The sequence below is a fragment of the Martes martes genome, assembly GCF_963455335.1.
Source record: "Martes martes genome assembly, chromosome: 7".
In the NCBI taxonomy this organism is placed as follows: Eukaryota; Metazoa; Chordata; class Mammalia; order Carnivora; family Mustelidae; genus Martes; species Martes martes.
Genome location: NC_137894.1, coordinates 62545780 through 62564660, shown reverse-complemented (window position 1 = coordinate 62564660; position 18881 = coordinate 62545780). Strand labels below are relative to the sequence as shown.

The 18881-nt window shown below is 40.5% G+C and overlaps 2 protein-coding genes across 4 annotated transcripts in view; one reads left to right on the top strand and one right to left on the bottom strand.

Moving 5' to 3' along the window:
- The window catches only part of WDR76 (WD repeat domain 76), a 62617-nt gene extending 59399 nt beyond the window's left edge, over window positions 1-3218 (bottom strand). The window contains exons 1-3 of one of the 2 annotated variants that reach the window (XM_080808194.1): window positions 3074-3218; window positions 1610-1711; window positions 284-694 (exon numbers count right to left, since the gene is read on the bottom strand). In XM_080808194.1, the coding sequence (XP_080664320.1) occupies window positions 284-454 (171 nt within the window). In that variant the 5' untranslated portion in view covers window positions 455-694; window positions 1610-1711; window positions 3074-3218. Of the gene's footprint in view, window positions 1-283; window positions 695-1330; window positions 1424-1609; window positions 1712-3073 lie in introns of those variants that run through there. The other variant, XM_080808193.1, reaches the window with a different exon arrangement.
- Window positions 3219-3236: 18 nt separating this feature from the next.
- Window positions 3237-17192, top strand: MFAP1 (microfibril associated protein 1). 2 transcript variants are annotated; one of them, XM_080808192.1, is made up of 10 exons: window positions 3446-3494; window positions 4090-4146; window positions 9268-9487; window positions 10690-10819; window positions 11091-11278; window positions 11804-11912; window positions 12015-12175; window positions 13721-13880; window positions 16342-16431; window positions 16526-17192. In XM_080808192.1, the coding sequence occupies exons 3-10, from the start codon at window positions 9279-9281 to the stop codon at window positions 16706-16708; spliced, it is 1230 nt and encodes a 409-aa protein (XP_080664318.1). In that variant the 5' UTR covers window positions 3446-3494; window positions 4090-4146; window positions 9268-9278; the 3' UTR covers window positions 16709-17192. The 2 variants fall into 2 exon arrangements, with proteins under 2 accessions (XP_080664317.1, XP_080664318.1); XM_080808191.1 differs by lacking the exon at window positions 4090-4146 and having other exon boundaries at window positions 3237-3494.
- Window positions 17193-18881: the final 1689 nt, after the last annotated feature.

Here is an 18881-nt window from a genome sequence, read left to right as displayed (position 1 = left end):
GGGGCCTGCTTCTCCCTCTCCCTGTCGCTCCCCCTACTTGCACACACTCTCTCTATCTCTGTCAAATAAACAAATAAAATCTTAAAAAAAAAAAAAAGATTAAGTCAATCCTCCCCTTGACAAATCAAAACCAAGAGCAAAATTAACCAAGGAAGTTATGTGTTCAACATTTAAAAAATAAAATTTCAATTAAACATACATGAACCCTGGATAACCTTAGCTTATCAGAATTTCAAACTTTAAAATAAGAAAAATTTGAATAAGCTAGTAATTAAATTCTTACCAAGCCTGATGTGGTATCTTCATCACTGTCTAGATCGTGACTGCTTTCCATATCAACACTGACAATCACTGTATCCGAAGTGTTATTATATTGTCGCTTGTTACTTTCAGTATAAACATCTAAGGATGATTTTTGCAGAGTGGATTCTGCCTTGGAAGATGTGCCTTCCATCCCTGGAGTTAAAATCCTTTTGCAAGTTTTCCTTATTTCAGTCTTCTTACATTTCTTACATGCAACTTCATTGTTAAAATCCTTATCCAATAGGGACTTAGGGGGCTTAAATTGGTCTGGCTTGTAATTACTGAGTGAAAAGGGAACAAGATACACCTTAGGTGTTTTTCCTAAAACTGTAGTCTGTACTGGTCTCAGAGATACACAAGTGATGTTTTGATTTTCTTTATATTCATTCACCTATTCAGGCCAATAAAAGAAAAGAGAGCATTAGAATTCCAGGTCCTATGCCTCTTCTAACAGGTCTGTATAAATAAATCTAATTCCTATTTCATAACGAAAACATAAATCCAAAGTGATAGCCTGTAAGCAAACTTTCTCCCCCACCAAAATCTAGATACTTAACTCATTAACCTGAATTGAACTATTTATTATACTGGGTGTATTTTTTACCCAGAACTCTGCTAACCAATAATAACATAGTAATAATGACTACATTTGTAACTGAGACTACCCCAACTGTCACCTTCGGAGTAACTGGAATTGTCTCCAGAGTCGGAAGACAACAGTAACTGCCCTTAAGGTAGATGCAGAGTCCCTGATCCCATCCTGCCCCTATTTCCGGGCTTATTGGTAAGAACCATCCCCAACGCTGAAGTTTCCACAGAGGAAAACGGCCGGGATCCCCGATTATCTTTTGAAACAACGTCCCCGAAAAACCCGTTACGCCGAGAGATGCCCCAAGGAGCGGGAACTAGTTTCGCAGTGTGGAGGTGGTGAGTGCCAAGTCTTCGTGCCCTCCCGGGCCTGCTCCGGGCAATCCCTCAGTAAACACTGAGGAAGGAGTACACCCGAAAGCAACAAGTCGGCTCTCACCTTCATCTGGAGTCGCTGTCTGGAGCCCACCTTCTCCTCACTGCCCGCGCGCAACCCCGACATCTTTCGGCGGCTTAGCAGCTAGCGTATTCCCGCCAAGATTGCGGCGGGAGGCGCGGGAAGGGCAAGGGGGAGGAGCAGGGGGCGGGGCCTGGCGGGCAGCTCAGGCTTGCTCTGACGCCAGCTAGCCGGAGGGGGAGGGGCACGCCTCAAGCTCACCAGCGTCACCCCAAACTGAAATTCTGTAGAGATGCGATTGGACCGAATACACATTTTTACCTTAGATTCCGGTATTTTTTGATGCTGCTGATGCCAGTATCTCGCTTTGAAAAACACTGGCGCTTCTGCTGAGAAAAAAACACCTTGCCTTGCAATGTGAGCCTGGAAAAGATTCAGACGCACTTAAATGCCGTACGAATAGAGGGGCTAGAAAATCGAAATCAACCAGCAGCCTTTACCAGGGCCCCCGGGTTCCTTACAGCCTCACCACAAGAAAATTATGCCCTATGGCTACCATATTACCTTGTTCCTAGGAAGGGAAGCATTTCGATTTTGTTTCAAGAGCTGGTAACTTCAGCTGTTTTAAATTTCACCTCATCATCTGCCCACGAGTTAACTAAGATCCTAATGATTACCTTACAAAGCCCAAAGGCTGGGGAAAAGTTGTGATAATCAAATCATTTTTGTGTCACAGAGTAACAAATAAGATTTTAGTGCCCTGTATTTCTTATAGTCACAGCCATAGTAACCTTTTCCCCCCGTTCTCTGAGTTGCCCTGAGTCAAAACAATTGTTTTCCCATCATATTTACTCCCTCCGGACAGCATGGTTTTGGAGCTACCTACTCTATCTTAAAGATTATTTTCTTTCTAGCCCAAAACCGTTTCCTTGGTTGTTTACATCAGTCCTCCACTGTTCTTTTCTCAAGCCTTGCGCAATTTTATTTCCCCTCCCAGCCTAAACCCAATTTTACAACACAAGCGAAGTAATTTGAGAACTAATCCTATTAACAGTAACAGCAAGGCTCTCCACAACCTGATTCTTGCCAAAATTTAACTACTCATTGACTCAGAAGTTAGTGATAAAATCAAGCATTTCCGTGTTTAATATATATACCATGCTATTTCTGGACTGCCAGTCTGTTCATGCTGTCCCATCTCTCCCTACCACACTTATGAAATCCTTTCTATGGTCAAATGTGTTCCGACTTCCAATAAGCCAATATTATTTTTACAATCCCAGCTAGGAAACTGATTGCTTCTGTCACCAAGCCTTAGAAGACTTCCTAAATAAAATTCAAGCCTTTAAACAATATTCCATACTCCTCAGAGAGCTAAGCACAGTAAACACAGCAAGTACTTAATAATTACTCATGTATTTATATACAAACACTGTCTAGCCAAGAATGTTTTAATAGACGGTCTTGAGAAACTGAAAAAACTGGAAAGCCAAAGAGCACACTCTTCTGACTTCAGGCAATGCTCCAGGACCCTTGGGGGATTTTTCCATGGCAATGGCCTAAATCACCACCAGCTGCCCTCGCGTGACGAAAAAATACCTTACCACAACCCACTCAGCCTCATCAACTGAACTAATCAGGTGCTACTGGCAGGACTTCTATTCTCATTAAACTCCAACGCTGAGTTTTCAAAAGTCGGGACAAACTGCCCTTCATTATCTGCTCAATTCCTTATTCATCACTATCCCAGCTTCCTCGAGTTCAAACCAAGCTGACAAAATATACCCGTAATTCGGAACTGCCTCGCCACGGGATTTTTAACAGCAAAGCCCAACACGCAGCAATTTCCCGCTAGAAGCGACGTCCAAGTCTGAAGATGCCAGAGCGGTATAAGAACATGCGCAGTAACAGACTCGCCGCCTACAATCCCAGAATCCTCTGGTCCCATATTTCCGGTTTCTCTAGCTCAGCCGTAAGTGGCGTTTCTGTCTGTCGCGCAGAGGTGTCCAGTACTTCTAGGAGAAGAGGTTTTTTGTTGTTGTTGTTTTTCCCCCTGTTCGCTGACGTTGTTGCTGTTCGCTGTTTGGAATCACTGAAGTTTCGGGAGTCACCGCCGCTGCCATCAACATGTCGGTCCCAAGCGCACTCATGAAACAACCGCCCATTCAGTCTACGGCTGGAGCCGTCCCGGTTCGCAATGAAAAAGGTACGATGCTGAGCCGTTTTCCAGTCGGATCTTACCCCTTCCTTCGCCAGCATACTCCAAACCTACCCCAGCAGACCCCCCCAGTCCTCCGACCCTTATGACCCTGACCCCTAATTTCTTCGACTTGAACCATCAAACTCGCACCCGATCGCGTTGCCTGAGGGGGCGGGGAGGGGATCCACTTACATCTTATCTTGTTCCTATCGCCCGTCTGTCCTCACAGCAAGCATCCCTCTTCCCTTGGCCTCCACCGATAAATTAGACTAATATACATAGTGAATGCCTGCTTTTGCAGGGCATTGTGCGGGATACAGTCCCTCTTTTGTTATCCTAGCAGTACGTTTGTGCTGCTTTTATAACTCTCATTATTTTGTGTATCTGTCTCCCTCTACTGCATCCTAAGTTCATAACGTCCTTGAGACAGGAACCATGTCTTATTAAACTTATTATTCCTTTCAACCAACGCTGTGACTATTAAGTTGAATACACACTTCTGTGAGGCAATGCCCTTAACCTTAAGGAACTCATATGGTAGTAGATGTGATACGTGCAAAAAGAGGCACATTCTAAGCAATGTGCGATTCCTGTCACACAGGTGATATAAATCAAACGATGTGGACGGATAGAAAAGGAGTAATCTCTTCAAACTGAGGTAATCAAGGAAAGCATCTTGAAGAAGGTAGCATTAAAATTGATCCTTAAAGGATGAGTAGGATTCCAGTGCAGATAGAAGAAGGAACACTACATGTTGGGGGGTGGGGGGTAGACTAAAGAGTCCCTTTTACAGGAAGGAATTTGGAAAATAATTGAGGTTTTTTTTTAATATACTGTACCTATTTTTGTGCAACTTGCCTTTTTCCTTAAATTCAAAGTGGCTTTTGATATCCTTTTATACATACAGAGCTAATTCATTCATTTTAACTACTTACAAATTCCATTGTATAATTAAACCACAGTTTATTCCTTACTAAAGAACAGTAAGTTGTTGTGTGCGGTTTTTTTCTTCCTATTATAAACAGTGCTATAGTTGTCCTTTTTTTTTTTTTAAAGTATTCTTTACCCCAGACATGGGTCTCAAACTCCTGACCCCGAGATCAAGTCACATGGTCCACCAACTGAGCTAGCGAGACACACACTGTAGTTGTCATTCTTTTTTTTTTTTTTTAAGATTTTATTTATTTATTTGAGAGAGAGCATGAGCGAGGGGAAGGTCAGAGGGAGAAGCAGACTCCCCATGGAGCTGGGAGCCTGATGCGGGACTCGATCCCAGGACTCCAGGATCATGACCTGAGCCGAAGGCAGTCGTCCAACCAACTGAGCCACCCAGGTGTCCCTGTAGTTGTCATTCTTAAACGTGTCTCTTCAGTGCACTGTGTAAGAATTTCTCTGGGGTAGACTCCTAAAAGTTCATCGTCAACCTAAATAGCTATTTCCACTTGCTCTCCACAATGCGTTGTGAGAGCATTAAGAGTTTGTATTTTCCCATATATTCATCCGCCTACTTGGGTTGTATCAGATTTTTAAATTTTGCCCAATCTAATTATGAAATATCTCATTTTAATTTGCATTTCCCTGATTACTAGTGATACAAGAATTTTCATGCATTTATCAGCTCTCTAGTTTTTCTCTTCTCTGAATTACCTGTTTTTGTCATTTACCCATTTTATACTTAGTTTTTCTTCATCCTAAGTCTGTCATATCTTTTTCCTATTTTGTCTTTTCAACTTTAATTTGGAGTTAAATTCTGTTTAATAGGCATTTTTGTTTCATAGGCATTTTTAATTTTAGTGTTGTCAGATTTATCAATTTTATCTTTAATAGCTTGTGTTATTTTGTGTATTTTGTAAGAAATCCTTCCCTGTACTGAGATCATAGATACTCAAATTATAATTACTTTCTGTCATCTAAGTATTTGTGTATACGAAACAGGATTGAATATACAACTATGCAAGACAGATCTAATTTAAGGAGCCTATAATCCAGTAGGGATGTAAGTGTTTAAGATGTGTTTATCACACATGGGTCTTTAATCCATCTGGAATTTTGTGGGTGTGTGTGTGTTGTCAGAGATCTAATTTTACTGTTTACCTTATGGTTAACCAACTGCCCCTACTGTTCCATTGTTTGACTAGCCCATCCATTCTCCACTGCTTTGTTGTTGTTGTTTTTTTAAGATTTTATTTATTCATTTGCCAGAGAGAGGGAGGGCACAAGCCGGGGGAGCAGCAAGCAGAGGGAGAAGCAGGCTCCCCACTGAGCAGGGAGTCTGATGCAGGGCTCGATCCCAGAACCCTGGGATCATGACTTAAGCCAACGGCAGATGCTTAACTGACTGAGCCACGCAGGTGCCCCAAGATTTTAATTTATTTATTTGAGCAAGAGGGAGGGGAAGAAGCTGACTCCCTGCTGAGCAGGGAGCCCGACGCTAGATCCCAGGACCCTGAGATCATGACCTGAGCTGAAGGTAGACTCTTTTTTTTTTTTTTTTTAAGATTTTTTTTTTTTTAATTTATTTGACAGAAATCACAAGTAGGCAGAGAGGCAGGCAGAGAGAGAGGAGGAAGCAGGTTCCCTGCTGAGCAGAGAGCCCGATGCGGGGCTCGATCCCAGGACCCTGAGATCATGACCTGAGTTGAAGGCAGAGGCTTAACCCGCTGAGCCACCCAGGTGCCCCTGAAGGTAGACTCTTAATCAACTGAGCCACCCAGGTGCCCTGAGACTTTATTTTTTTAGATCAGTTTTAGGTTCACAATTCCCATATATCCTCTGCCCCGACACATGCATAGCCTCCTCCATTATCAACATCCCCCACCAGAGTGATACATGTGTTGCATTTGATGAACCTACATTAACACATCGTAATCACTCAAAGATTACATTAAGGTTTACTCTTGGCATTGTGTATTCTATGGATTTAGACAAATGTATAATGACATACATTCATTACAACAGTATCACACACAGTATTTCCATTGCCCTGAGAATACTCTGTGCCCTGCCTATTCATCCCTCCCCCAACCCAACTCTTGGCAACCACCAGTCTTTTTACTGTCTCCACAGTTTTCCCTTTTCCAGAATGTCATGTATTTGGAATTATGCAGTGTATAACTTTTTCTTTCAAATTGGCTTCTTTCACTTAGTAATATGTTTGTAAGTGTCCTCTATGTCGGCTTGATAGCTCATTTCTATTTAGCACTGAATAATATTCCATCATGTAGACATACCGTAGTTCATTCATTCACCTAGTAGGGGACATCTTGGTTTCTTCCAAATTTTGACAGTTATGAACAAAGCTGAAATAAATACCAGTGTGCAAGTTTTTGTGTGGACATTAGTTTTCAACACGTAGGTAAATACCAAGGAGTGCAATTGCTGGATCACTTGGTAAGAGTATGATTAGTTTTATAAGAAACCACCAAACTGGGGCGCCTGGGTGGCTCAGTGGGTTAAAGCCTCTTCCTTCGGCTCAGGTCATGATCTCAGGGTCCTGGGATCGAGCCCCGCATCGGGCTCTCTGCTCAGCAGGGAGCCTGCTTCCTCCTCTCTCTCTGCCTGCCTCTCTGCCTACTTGTGATCTCTGTCTGTCAAATAAATAAATAAAATCTTTAAAGAAAAAAAAAAAAAGAAACCACCAAACTGTCTTCCAAAGTGGCTGTGCCATTTTGCATTCCCACCAATAACAAATGAGAGTTCTTGTTAGTCCACATTCTCGCCAACAGTTGTGTTGTGAGAGCTCTGTAGTTTGGTTATTCTAATACATGTGCAGTAGTATCTCATTTTATTTTGCATTTCCCTGACAACATAGAATTTGAAGCAAATATGCTTATTTGCCATCTGTGTATCTTCTTTGGTGAGGTATGTTAAAGTCTTCAGCCTCAGCTGGTTCTTCAGAACTGTCTTTGTTCTTTTTGGCCTCCTTTACTTCCATGTGATTTTCGAATCAGCCTGGGGACTACTGTTAACAGAATTGCATTAAAATTATAGGTCATGCACTTATTGATTAACTTGGGCACAGTTGCCATCTTCTCATACTTGAATATGATATATTTCTCCATTTATTTCGATCTTTTGTATCTTCCAATATAATTATATATTTTTCCTCTGAAAAGCCTTGTACATCATTTGTTGAATTTAATTTTTGGTATCTTGTAGATTAGTTACTATTGTAAATAGTATTTTTAAACTTTATTTTCTAATTTATGTAGCTAATGCATAGGTACACTTATTTATATCCAGCATTTATTTAGTATTGTCCCTGAATTCATTTTTTAGCTTGCCTGTTTGTTATCTTGTATTTTCTACATAGATAATCATAGTCTGCAAATTTTGACAGTTACTTCTTCCTTCTTAATCCTTACCTTCTATCTCTTTTTCTTTTCTCTTTTTTTTTAAGATTTTATTTATTTGAGAGAGAGACAAAATGAGTCGAGTGGAGAGGGAAAGGGAGAAAGAGAAGCAGACTCCCTGAAGAGAGGGAGCCTGATGCGGGGCTGGATCCCAGACCCTGAGATATGACCTGAGCCAAAGGCAGACGCTTAATTGACTGAGCCACCCAGGCACCCCTTTCTTCTTTTTCTTACTGTCCTAATTAGAACCATAATAAAACGTTGACTAGAAGGTGTGTTAGGGACAACATAAAGATGCCTACTGGTTTTTAAAGGAATGCCTCTAATATTTTATCACTAAGCATAATGATTATTGTATTGTTAAGATTATGTGACTTTTAATATATAAACTTTAAATAGTATATTGTGTTTTTTCCCATTAATTTTCTAAGCTTAAGCCATCCTTGTGGTCCTGAGCTAAATCCTTTGAGGTTATGATGGCTTGGAATTTTTTTGTTTACTTTTATATTGCTGGAATAAATTTGCTATTATGTTATTTAGTACTTTTTAATGTATGTTTATTAAGAGAAATTCATGTAAAGTTTTCCTTCGAACTGTCCAATTTGGTTATCAAAACCATATTCATCTTATAAAATGTTTTGGTTAGTTTTCACTTTATTCACAGGAATTGTTACTATTTGTAAACAAGATGTTATCTTGGGGCCCCTGGGTGGCTCATTTGGTTAAGCGGTAGCCTTCAGCTCAGGTCATGATCCCAGGGTCCTCACCAGAAAGCCTGCTTCTCCCTCTGCCCCTCCTCCTGCTCGTAACACTCTCTCTTTCTCTCTCTCTCTTTTTATCTCACCTGCTCGCTCTCTCAAATAAATAAATAAAATCTTTAAAAAGAGAGAGAGATGTAATCTTGGAGGTTTGATAGGACATAAGCTAAAAGAAGAGGTAGAAATAGATAAGATTAAAAGCTTGAGTTATATGGTGATATAAAGGCTGCCTTAGAAAATTCCAGAGGAACTAAAAGAGGGATTGAGCAACATTTTAATTTTCTGTTCCCACCTAAGTCACCCTTGTGTGCTGGGCACTGTTACAAATAATCCCCTTAAGGAGTTGAGGTGGAATAGCATGAATTTGTGATGGATGTAGTCTGCCTGTCTAGGGGGAATTTTTTCTGTTGTTTCACTGCCTGTCTTCCTCCACTTCATTGTATTCAGGCTCACTTTATCATTAGGGTTGGTATTCACAAGAATGTTTTCCTATGACTTGGTCTTATCTGGAAACACCAATAGATGAATGAATAGATGGTTGGATAGTGGCTCTCTTCTTCTGCTTGAACTCTTGTTTACCAGGTATAGGGCTCTACCTGCAAAGGCAGAGGTTGAAAGACATTGGGAAAGAAGGCTACTGAAACATAATAAGTTATCTTTATCACCCAGGTGAGATTTCGATGGAGAAAGTGAAGGTAAAACGTTATGTGTCGGGAAAGAGGCCAGACTATGCCCCTATGGAGTCCTCAGATGAGGAGGATGAAGAATTTCAGTTCATTAAGAAAGCCAAAGAACAAGAAGCAGAGCCTGAGGAACAGGAGGAGGATTCATCCAGTGACCCTCGACTGCGGCGTTTGCAGAACCGTATTAGTGAAGATGTGGAGGAGAGGTAATGACTAGTGTTAGGTTTCCTTGGACCTAAACCCCCACAGGTTAGTTAATAACAACAAGAGCAATAATAGCTAATATTTGCACAATACCCATTATGTGCCAGTCTCTGTTCCAAGTACATTTACTAATTCTTATATAATCTACCCAATAACCTTATGAGGTATATATTATCCCAATTTACAAATGAGGAAACTGAGGCACAAAGGGATCAGGAAAATAACATGACCAAAAGTATTCAACCAGCAAGTAGCAGCCAGTAAACAGCAGGTTACCTCTGGTCCAAAAACCCTAATTAACTCACTAAGGGAATAGAAAACACAAACCATTAGTTGATTGTTGAGGGAAGAGGAGGTCTTAAAATTTGAGAAACTGACTTAATTCACTCACTTCTCCTAAAGGCTAATGAGGGGAATGACACCAATAAAGTAGGAAGAAAGGCCTGATGAATGAATGGCCTCAGGTAGTAAAGGGAACCTCCCAATGAAGGATTCGGTATGTTGTATGTTGATTGAGACATTACCTTACAAAGTAGACCAGAGATCCCAAACTTTACAGTTCTTATTATCTTGGGAATTTTGTCAGGGAGCTCCTAGACCTACACAGTTCTGTTTATTTTATTAAGTAGTTAGATCCAAATAATTCAGTAAATAGTCATGTCCTAACATTTAAAGCCATTTGAAAAATATAATACACATAAAAGAAAAAACACTTTTATTTTATTCTTACATAACCGTAATTACTTATTAGTGGGGTTTGTGTGCCTCTGGAACAATGACTACTTCTCAGACTTTGGAATCAGATTGGCACTGTCATTCATTTCCTGTTCCATATTGATCTGCATGCAGTAGTTGCTTTTTATACAGCTACCAAAAATTCAGTTTCACAAAGATAATGATGTCGGCTGAAAAGAAACCCAGTGTGATCTAATGTTGAAACTGAACTACTTGGAGCTATAAAACCAACCCAGTGCACCTATATGTTTGTTGCAGTGCCTCATGATGCCTCAGCTTACATTTAAGGTTTTAGGTCCAGCTTGACTATTTGCTCTGACACTTTGAATTGTTTTCTTTTATCTGCACTTCAGACTTCAGTATTAATAAAAGCAAACATAACCTCCAGGTGCTCTATGACTAAGGAAATGTGGTTGATGCTCTTTCATTTTGTGACACTGGTGTTACACTTGAAGATGCTGTTTTTCAGATTGGCTCGACATCGGAAAATAGTGGAACCTGAAGTGGTAGGGGAAAGTGACTCAGAAGTGGAAGGAGATGCATGGCGCATGGAACGAGAAGATAGCAGTGAAGAAGAAGAAGAAGAAATTGATGATGAGGTATAAAAAAGGAAAATGGAAGTTCTTTCTAGGCCCAAGAAAAAGTTGGGCAACTGTTCTCCTTTGTTGAGGTCCCAAAGGCAATAAGCTTGCTGCTTTTGGCAGAACTTTGATCTAAGGTTCCCTATTTGTTGGAGATAGAATTGAAAATAAAATGATGTAAATTGTATTTACTCCTATCAGAATTTGTTAAATGTGATGAAGGGAAAATAAAAAGCTGCCTTAGAACATAGGTCATTGGGTTGACTGACTTGGACCTGTGACTTGACAGGAAATAGAGCGGCGCCGTGGCATGATGCGTCAGCGAGCACAGGAGAGAAAAAATGAAGAGATGGAAGTCATGGAGGTGGAAGATGAGGGACGTTCTGGGGAGGAGTCAGAATCAGAATCTGAGTATGAAGAATACACAGACAGTGAAGATGAGATGGAGCCTCGCCTTAAACCTGTCTTCATTCGAAAGTAAGTATCTCACAAACCAGGCCTGAATCCACATAGTTACTACTTTCCAGGTCTCAGGGTAGAAGCCTTTTTTCTATCTCATGCTCTTCTGAAGTATCAGCAGAAAATGAAAGTCCTCTGCCCAGTTCCCTACCTGTGCAGAATATTTGCTGTGGAATATCTTGGTGTTAACAGAGAGCCTGAGTTTGTTTTCACGTTTCCCTTTCCAGTTAAAAAGCACATAATCTGCCCATGGTCCTATAAAGGACAAAATGAAAATTGAAGAGAGAATTCCTAATCCTTTCCTAATGACGAGAAATCCTACTACTTACAGTCCAGCAGATTCTTGCTATTCAGGCAGTTCTCAAAGATGAATGGAGTTTTAATGCTCTGAATACCTGGGGTGACTCCCAGTTTTGACTCTTTGCGAAAAAATAGAGCCAGCGATTGTTGGGGCTTTGTCTGATTTGGATGGCACTTGAGTTAAGAGGATAAAGAGCTCCACTCTAAGGACTTTGGGCAATTAACAGGACTCTCGTGCTACAGGAAGGACCGAGTAACAGTTCAAGAACGTGAGGCTGAAGCATTGAAACAGAAGGAGCTGGAGCAGGAAGCAAAACGCATGGCTGAGGAGAGGCGAAAGTACACACTCAAGGTACTGGGAGTGGCTGTGGCGATTGCACACAAGGCAGAGTGTACTTAGGCTTGTCTGAGGAAAATAAGGAAATCCAATAGGTGAACTGTTCTCCTTAACTAGATTGTAGAAGAGGAGACCAAGAAAGAGCTGGAGGAGAACAAGCGGTCCCTGGCTGCACTGGATGCTCTCAATACTGATGATGAAAATGATGAGGAAGAATATGAGGCATGGAAAGTTCGGGAGCTAAAGAGAATCAAGAGGGACAGAGAAGATCGAGAAGCGTGAGTAATAAGATGGACCTAGAGTTTGATATTAGTAATGGGATGGGTTCCTGGTGGGGTGCCTCTGAGGCTCAACACAGACTGTGAGTTCCATTCCAGCTTTCTTTATGGTTCCTGCAATTGAGTGAGTTTTCCATAGTTGGAATGTGCCTTATTACAATGAAATCATGGAAAAGAAACACTTTGTCAGTATTTCTCTGTGATAGAGTACCACCTGATACTCCCTGTAGTTTTCTAGTAGACACACAGATGTTATGCACTATTAATCAGTTATCTATTCTTGCATAAAAACCCAATCCAAAATTTGGTCACTTGGAACAATTGATTATTCCTCACAGTTTTCGAGTTGGCTAAGCAGTTCATCTGCTGGTTTCACCTGGGTTCTCCCATGCAGTTGCATCCAACTGGAGTATTGACTGGGCTAGAGTGTCCAAAAATCACTTCATTCACATGTCCAGTAGTTAATGCTAGACTGCCTTGCTTCTTCAGTGGGCTAGATTGGCTTTCTTACGTAACAGTCTCATGACTGTATTCCAAGAGGGCAAAAGTGGAAACTGGCAAGGTCTTTTAAGGTTCACATGTCATTTCTGCCAAAGGGGCATGCATACTCTGAGGTGAAGAATTTGTGGCCCTTTAAATAATTCGCCACAGTCACTATTGTTAGAGCAGAATCAGTTCTGAGCTGCATCACCCATTCTTGAAAATTACTAGGAGAGGGTAATCCCAGATTACAAAGGGAATACATCAATAGAAAATGCTGTCCTCAGCCTGCAGTTTCTAAGATTTTTAATCCTAGGTTTCAAGGAGTCCATGTACCCTTTAAAATTGTATACAAAATTACGTGTATTTGTGTTTTTCTGGAGAAAGGGGATCTATGACCCCCCCCCCGCCCCAAAAAGGGTTTATCACTGCAGTCTAATTAATGATGGTAACCCTTGGTTTGTGATACTAAGTACATATATAATTACTTTTTAAAAATACCAATAAAATGTGAACACAGTTATGTTAAATTCTGATTTTTTTAAAAGCCAAGCAGGCTTTTTAGGGAAGGGGAATTACTAATATTGCAAAATCAAGCATAATAGTATGTCTGAACCTTATAAAGGCTAGAATGAACTTTTGGAAGTTTGCAATAATGAAGACCACCTTACCTTTTTTATTTGTTGGGCTCCTGATCTTTTTTTTTTTTTTTTTTTAAGATTTTATTTATTTGACAGAGAGAGAGAGAGATCACAAGTAGGCAAAGAAGCAGGCAGGAGGAGGAGGAGGCAGAGAGGAGGAAGCAGGCTTCCTGCTGAGCAGAGAGCCGGATGCGGGGCTTGATCCCAGGATCCTGGGATCATGACCTGAGCCAAAAGCAGAGGGTTTAACCCATTGAGCCACCCATGTACCCCTGGGCTCCTGATCTTAATTCCTAACAGGCAATAGCTAGAATTAAAGAGAGTGAATAATGCTTAAAAGGAGATGAGACTCCATTGTGTTCAGATAATTTGAGTATCTCTGAAGCGGGAATGATACTAATAAATAGTTTTGTTCTATGTACAGGCTTGAGAAGGAGAAGGCAGAAATTGAACGAATGCGAAACCTGACTGAGGAAGAGAGGCGAGCTGAGCTTCGGGCAAATGGCAAAGTCATTACCAACAAAGCTGTTAAGGGCAAATATAAGTTCTTACAGAAGTATTATCACCGGGGTGCCTTCTTCATGGTAAGTGAAAAGGGAGTGGGAAGGTTGGGCTGTAGAAATAACTTATTACCTTTGAGTTCTTGTCTCCCCCCAAGAATAAACTGTCTTGAGATGTTACTTCTACTTGCCAATGATCAGTTTTCTCATTTGCTTTTTGCCTCTGAAGAATATAAACCCAATAGGAAAAAGCACTGGCAACAGGATTTTAGAAGTAGCAGCAACTGTTCTCTCTCTTGGCCCCAGCTCTCAGGAGGAAATGGTATAACAGAAGAATTGAGGAACTAAAAAGAGAGATGGTGAATTATATTGACAAAGACTGTTTACATCCCTAAAATTAATTAGAGGTCACTGTTCATAGCCAAGTAAGATATTCTGTTTATGCAAATATTTGGGAGGCAGAAATTTAATTCACTTCATTCTGAGCTGACAGAAAGTGATTAAGCCTAACTAACCAAAAAAATGGTTTATTATCTAACTATTATGTGTAATACCATCAAGATTTTGTTCTTCATATAAAGACCAAGGTCAAAATAGCAATCTGTTAACCCTGTATAAAGTGATGAGAACTTCTTCCAAATTATTTAGATTATACCAGTGATAATTTGTTAATGGAGAGATGTCAAGAAAGAGAATCGGAGAATTGATTGCACATATTACTGTAATAGTATATGGTTTGTTAAATTATTACCTGATGCAATGTGAGTTTGAATCAAAAAGCAGACTCGTTTTTTTAAATGCTATACTGTCAAACCCTAAAAATCCCTACTGCAGCTAGATTCCTGCCTTTCACTATAGATAGCCGTAAAATCTAAACTTCAGTGGAAGGTTCCTTACTCTCCTCCAAAATCAATTTCAGTCTATTCAGCCAGAAATGTTTGCTTATCATGTAGTGTCCTGGCTCATATAGTTTTCTAGACTAGAGTCACTGGAGATTGAATTATTTCTTTACTGCTTTAAAGTCATAAAGTTTCATTGCTTACACATTTGAGCAGCTTTAATAAGCTTCTGAAAGAAACAGTGCATTGCTAGCTAAGATACGTAAGTAAAGTGTTATGTAAAAGTCTTTTAGTGCACATACTCAATGAACTCTCCTCATCCGGATAAGGACAGTGAAGTTAAAATACCTTCTGAGATTAAATGAGGGACTCAGCTTCTAACAAGGAGAAAAGTAAATCTCACAAAAACTCTTACCTTTAAAGCCTTTCTGTACCCAGGTGCTCATTTTTTGTTTTAAGTGGGCTCCATGCAGATCCCAACATGGGGCTTGAACTCATAACCCTGAAATTAAGAGTTGCATAGTCTAGGGGCGCCTGGGTGGCTCAGTCAGTTGAGTGTCCGATTCTTGATTTCAGCTCAGGTCATGATCTCAGCGTTGTGAGATCAAGCCCCACATTGGCTGTCCTCTGGGCGTGGAGCCTGCTTGGGATTCTCTCTCCCCCTCCCTCTCTTTAAAAAATAAAAAAAAAAAAGTTTTATGGTCTACCAGCTGAGCCAACCAGGAGCCCCAAGAGTACTACTGTTTGACACTGCTATAGGATATAAAATTACTACTCTCAGATGGGTTACAACCTAAAAATGGTGCTAAGGCCATATATACTATACTATGACATAAGGATAAGTGAAAATACTGTGGGACTTCTGAAGAGGGAGATGTTTTACTTTGTAGGAGATGGAGAGAGATAACATGAAGGAGGGCACATCTAAGATGTGTAGCCTTTCTGAGTTCAGTAGTAGAAGACATTCCAGGTGAAGGGACTAGGAGTGGAGGCAAAAAGCATCATCTGTAAAGGGAATTGGCAAGGAGAGGTAGATTACAGCTTTATGTTATTTGGCCTTGACTACTGTAGAGGAGGAGTTGTGCTTATTTAACAAAACAGAATCACCAGAAGTTTTTGAGTAAGGCAGAGATACGAAAGTATGTTTTAGAAACATTAGTCTAGTGGCAGTGTGTAAGGTTGATTCTAAGAAAAATTATAATAACCCAGAGAATTCGAATTTGTAAGTGGCAATTCATTATGCACAAAGTTTACATAAATTCTGAATCTGGGTAATTGAGAAAATGTTGGCCCTATTAGCAGAAGTTAAATCAGAAAGAGACCGATTTGAAAAGGTTAGGGAAACGATTTTCACTTTAAATGTGAGTCTGAAGTCCCAACAGAATATCCAAGCTAACTATATAGTGGGCAGTAGAAAATTCAGGATGAGATTTGAGAGGCTTCTACAGAGTTGAAATCATATGACTGAACATACTGGGTGCAGAGAGAATATAAGCAACCTTCAGGAAACATCCACATTTAGGAAGGAAAAAAAAGACAACACAAAGAGAAAGGAGTATCATCTCCTCAACTAGATGTAAGCTCTTGCATAGGTTTAGTACCCTCATTCTTCGTATCCCTTGTTGAAGAGATTAATAAATTAGTGGCTTGAATGCTTGAATGTATGGGTAATGAAAACCACAAGATTGATAAGACTCTTTTTACAGGATGAGGATGAAGAAGTATACAAGAGAGATTTCAGTGCACCTACCCTGGAGGATCACTTCAACAAAACCATTCTTCCCAAAGTCATGCAGGTATGGGTTACCTTAAGAACATGAGAGAGAAAAGTTATGTATTGAGGACTTCATGTTTGGTGGTATAACTCATCATCTATCCTTCCTTGATCAGGTCAAGAACTTTGGGCGCTCTGGTCGAACCAAGTACACCCACCTTGTGGATCAGGACACCACCTCTTTTGACTCAGCATGGGGCCAAGAGAGTGCCCAGAACACAAAGTTCTTTAAACAGAAGGCAGCTGGGGTACGAGATGTATTTGAACGACCATCTGCCAAGAAGCGGAAAACTACTTAGAGTTCAACTACTTCCAGCTGTGAGGCACAAGGGAATGTCTCAGCATCTGGTCCTTGATTTGCTTTTACCATTATTTACATGGCCCCTGTATCCAGCCTACTGGACCTACTGCCATACTTGTGACACTGGGCAACCCAGTCTTTGAAAGTGCTTTGTGAGGTTTGGACTCATGCTGAGAAACCCACAGAAAAGCACTATCCAGGTAGGATCAGAGGCTCCCCCACTTAAAACCATTTCTGAGAAATCTACATTTCATCACTACTCTGCCTTCCCAAATTCACTTGGGACTATTCCAGATTCTTTTTCCAGCCTCTTAGCTTGGGTTAGAAACATGGGCATGTAAGTGGACAATGCTACCTTGTAGTAAATCTAAGCTCACAGATACCTGTTTTTGCATTTCTGATTGAAGTCAGTTTTTCTAGGTGAACATATTTTTGATCCATTTATGTGTGTGTGTCAAGAAATAAAAGAATCATACACCAAGGGTGCCTGGGTGGCTCAGTTGGTTAAGTGTCCAGTTCTTAGTTTCAGCTCAGGTCATGATCTCGCGGTCGTGGGATCAAGCCCCACGTTGAGCTCCTTGCTCAGCTCAGAGTTGGCTTTGGATTCTCTCTCCTTATGCCATTCCCCCTGCTTTCTCTCTCTCTCTCATAAATAATCTTTATAAAAAACCCTATACCAAGAGGTTTCTTACGATGCTGGAAATAAAATGTACAGGCTGACAAGAATCTACCTATTAAATAAAAGACAGCAAAGAATTGTTGAGCAAAGGGCGTTTCACATTTTGATCGTCACCTTTGATCTTAGAAACAAACTAAGATGCTGGATAGGCTGTACTCTAAGTGGCACCCAGATTTACTCCATGAGCAGATTTCTTTGCTCTCTAAAGTACAGCTGTATTTAGAACAAAAGTTGACCCATGAAATGGGAAAACCAAGTACTTACCAGTATCCTCCACAGCCAGTTTATATGTATCAAGGAGGGTATAGTGTTCTCCAAGTTGTAATTTAAAAACATCAAACTAGAGTTAAAATTCAGTGGTTTTGCACTTAATATTTATCACATAACCATCATGCACACGGCAGAGCACTTGGGTCCTACGGGTTATAAGGAATGACATTTAATCAGTGGGGAGGCTCTTCCTCAATTACATAAAGAGATGAGATGGTCAAGGTCTTTTCACCATCTTTTAAGTGCCCCACTGGAAGAAACATTCACAAATCCTTCATGTCCTAAAAAAATATGAATATAAATTACTATGAGGTAATAAACACATAAAGACGTCATATGTGTGTGCCAGAGGGATACAATTTAAGAATTATCCTAGAGCCAAAATGAGAATAAAATACTGAAATTCTTTTAAGAACACATTTATAGCTGCTATCTGAGTGTCCACTCTGGGGCAGGTATTAGGCCAATCTTTTCACATTCACCAACTCCTCAGTTCTTAAAACAACCTATCAGGTATATATCATTTTACAGTTGGGGAAACAAGTTCAGCAAGGATGAATTGGCCAAAGGTTGATCAACTTTTAAAGTAAAACTGTCTTCTCTCCAGGAAATGGAATGTAAGGTATAGTGTTGTGGCAGTTCAGAATTCAATTAAATCAACTTCGTAAATGAAAGTCATAGATTAGGGCACCTGGGTGGCTCGGTTGGGTGATTGCCTTTAGCTTGGGTCATGATCCTGGAGTCCCACATTGGGTTCCCTGCTCAGCGGGGAGTCTGCTTCTCCCTCTGACCCTCCCCCTTCTCATGCTCGCTCTCATTCTCTCAAATAAAATCTTTAAAAATAAAAGTCATAGATTAATTCTGCATAAGACCTAAGCTTTGATATCTTTTTTGAACTTAACCATGTTTCCACCTCAGTACCTAAATTCTAACTCTTATGTGGCTTATGAACAGGGTTTCTGGGTTGGCTCAGGTGGTTAAGCACTCAGCTCTTGATTTTGGCTCAGATCATGATCTCAGAATCATGAGATTGAGCCCCATGTCAGGATCCATACTGGGGATAGAGCCTGCTTGGGATTCTCTCCTCCTCCCACTGTTCTCTGACACATAAAGATGTCACATGTGTGTACCAGAGGAATACAATTTAAGAATTATCCTAGAGCCAAAATGAGAATAAAACACTGAAATTCTTTTAAGAACACGTTTATAGCTGCGATCTGAG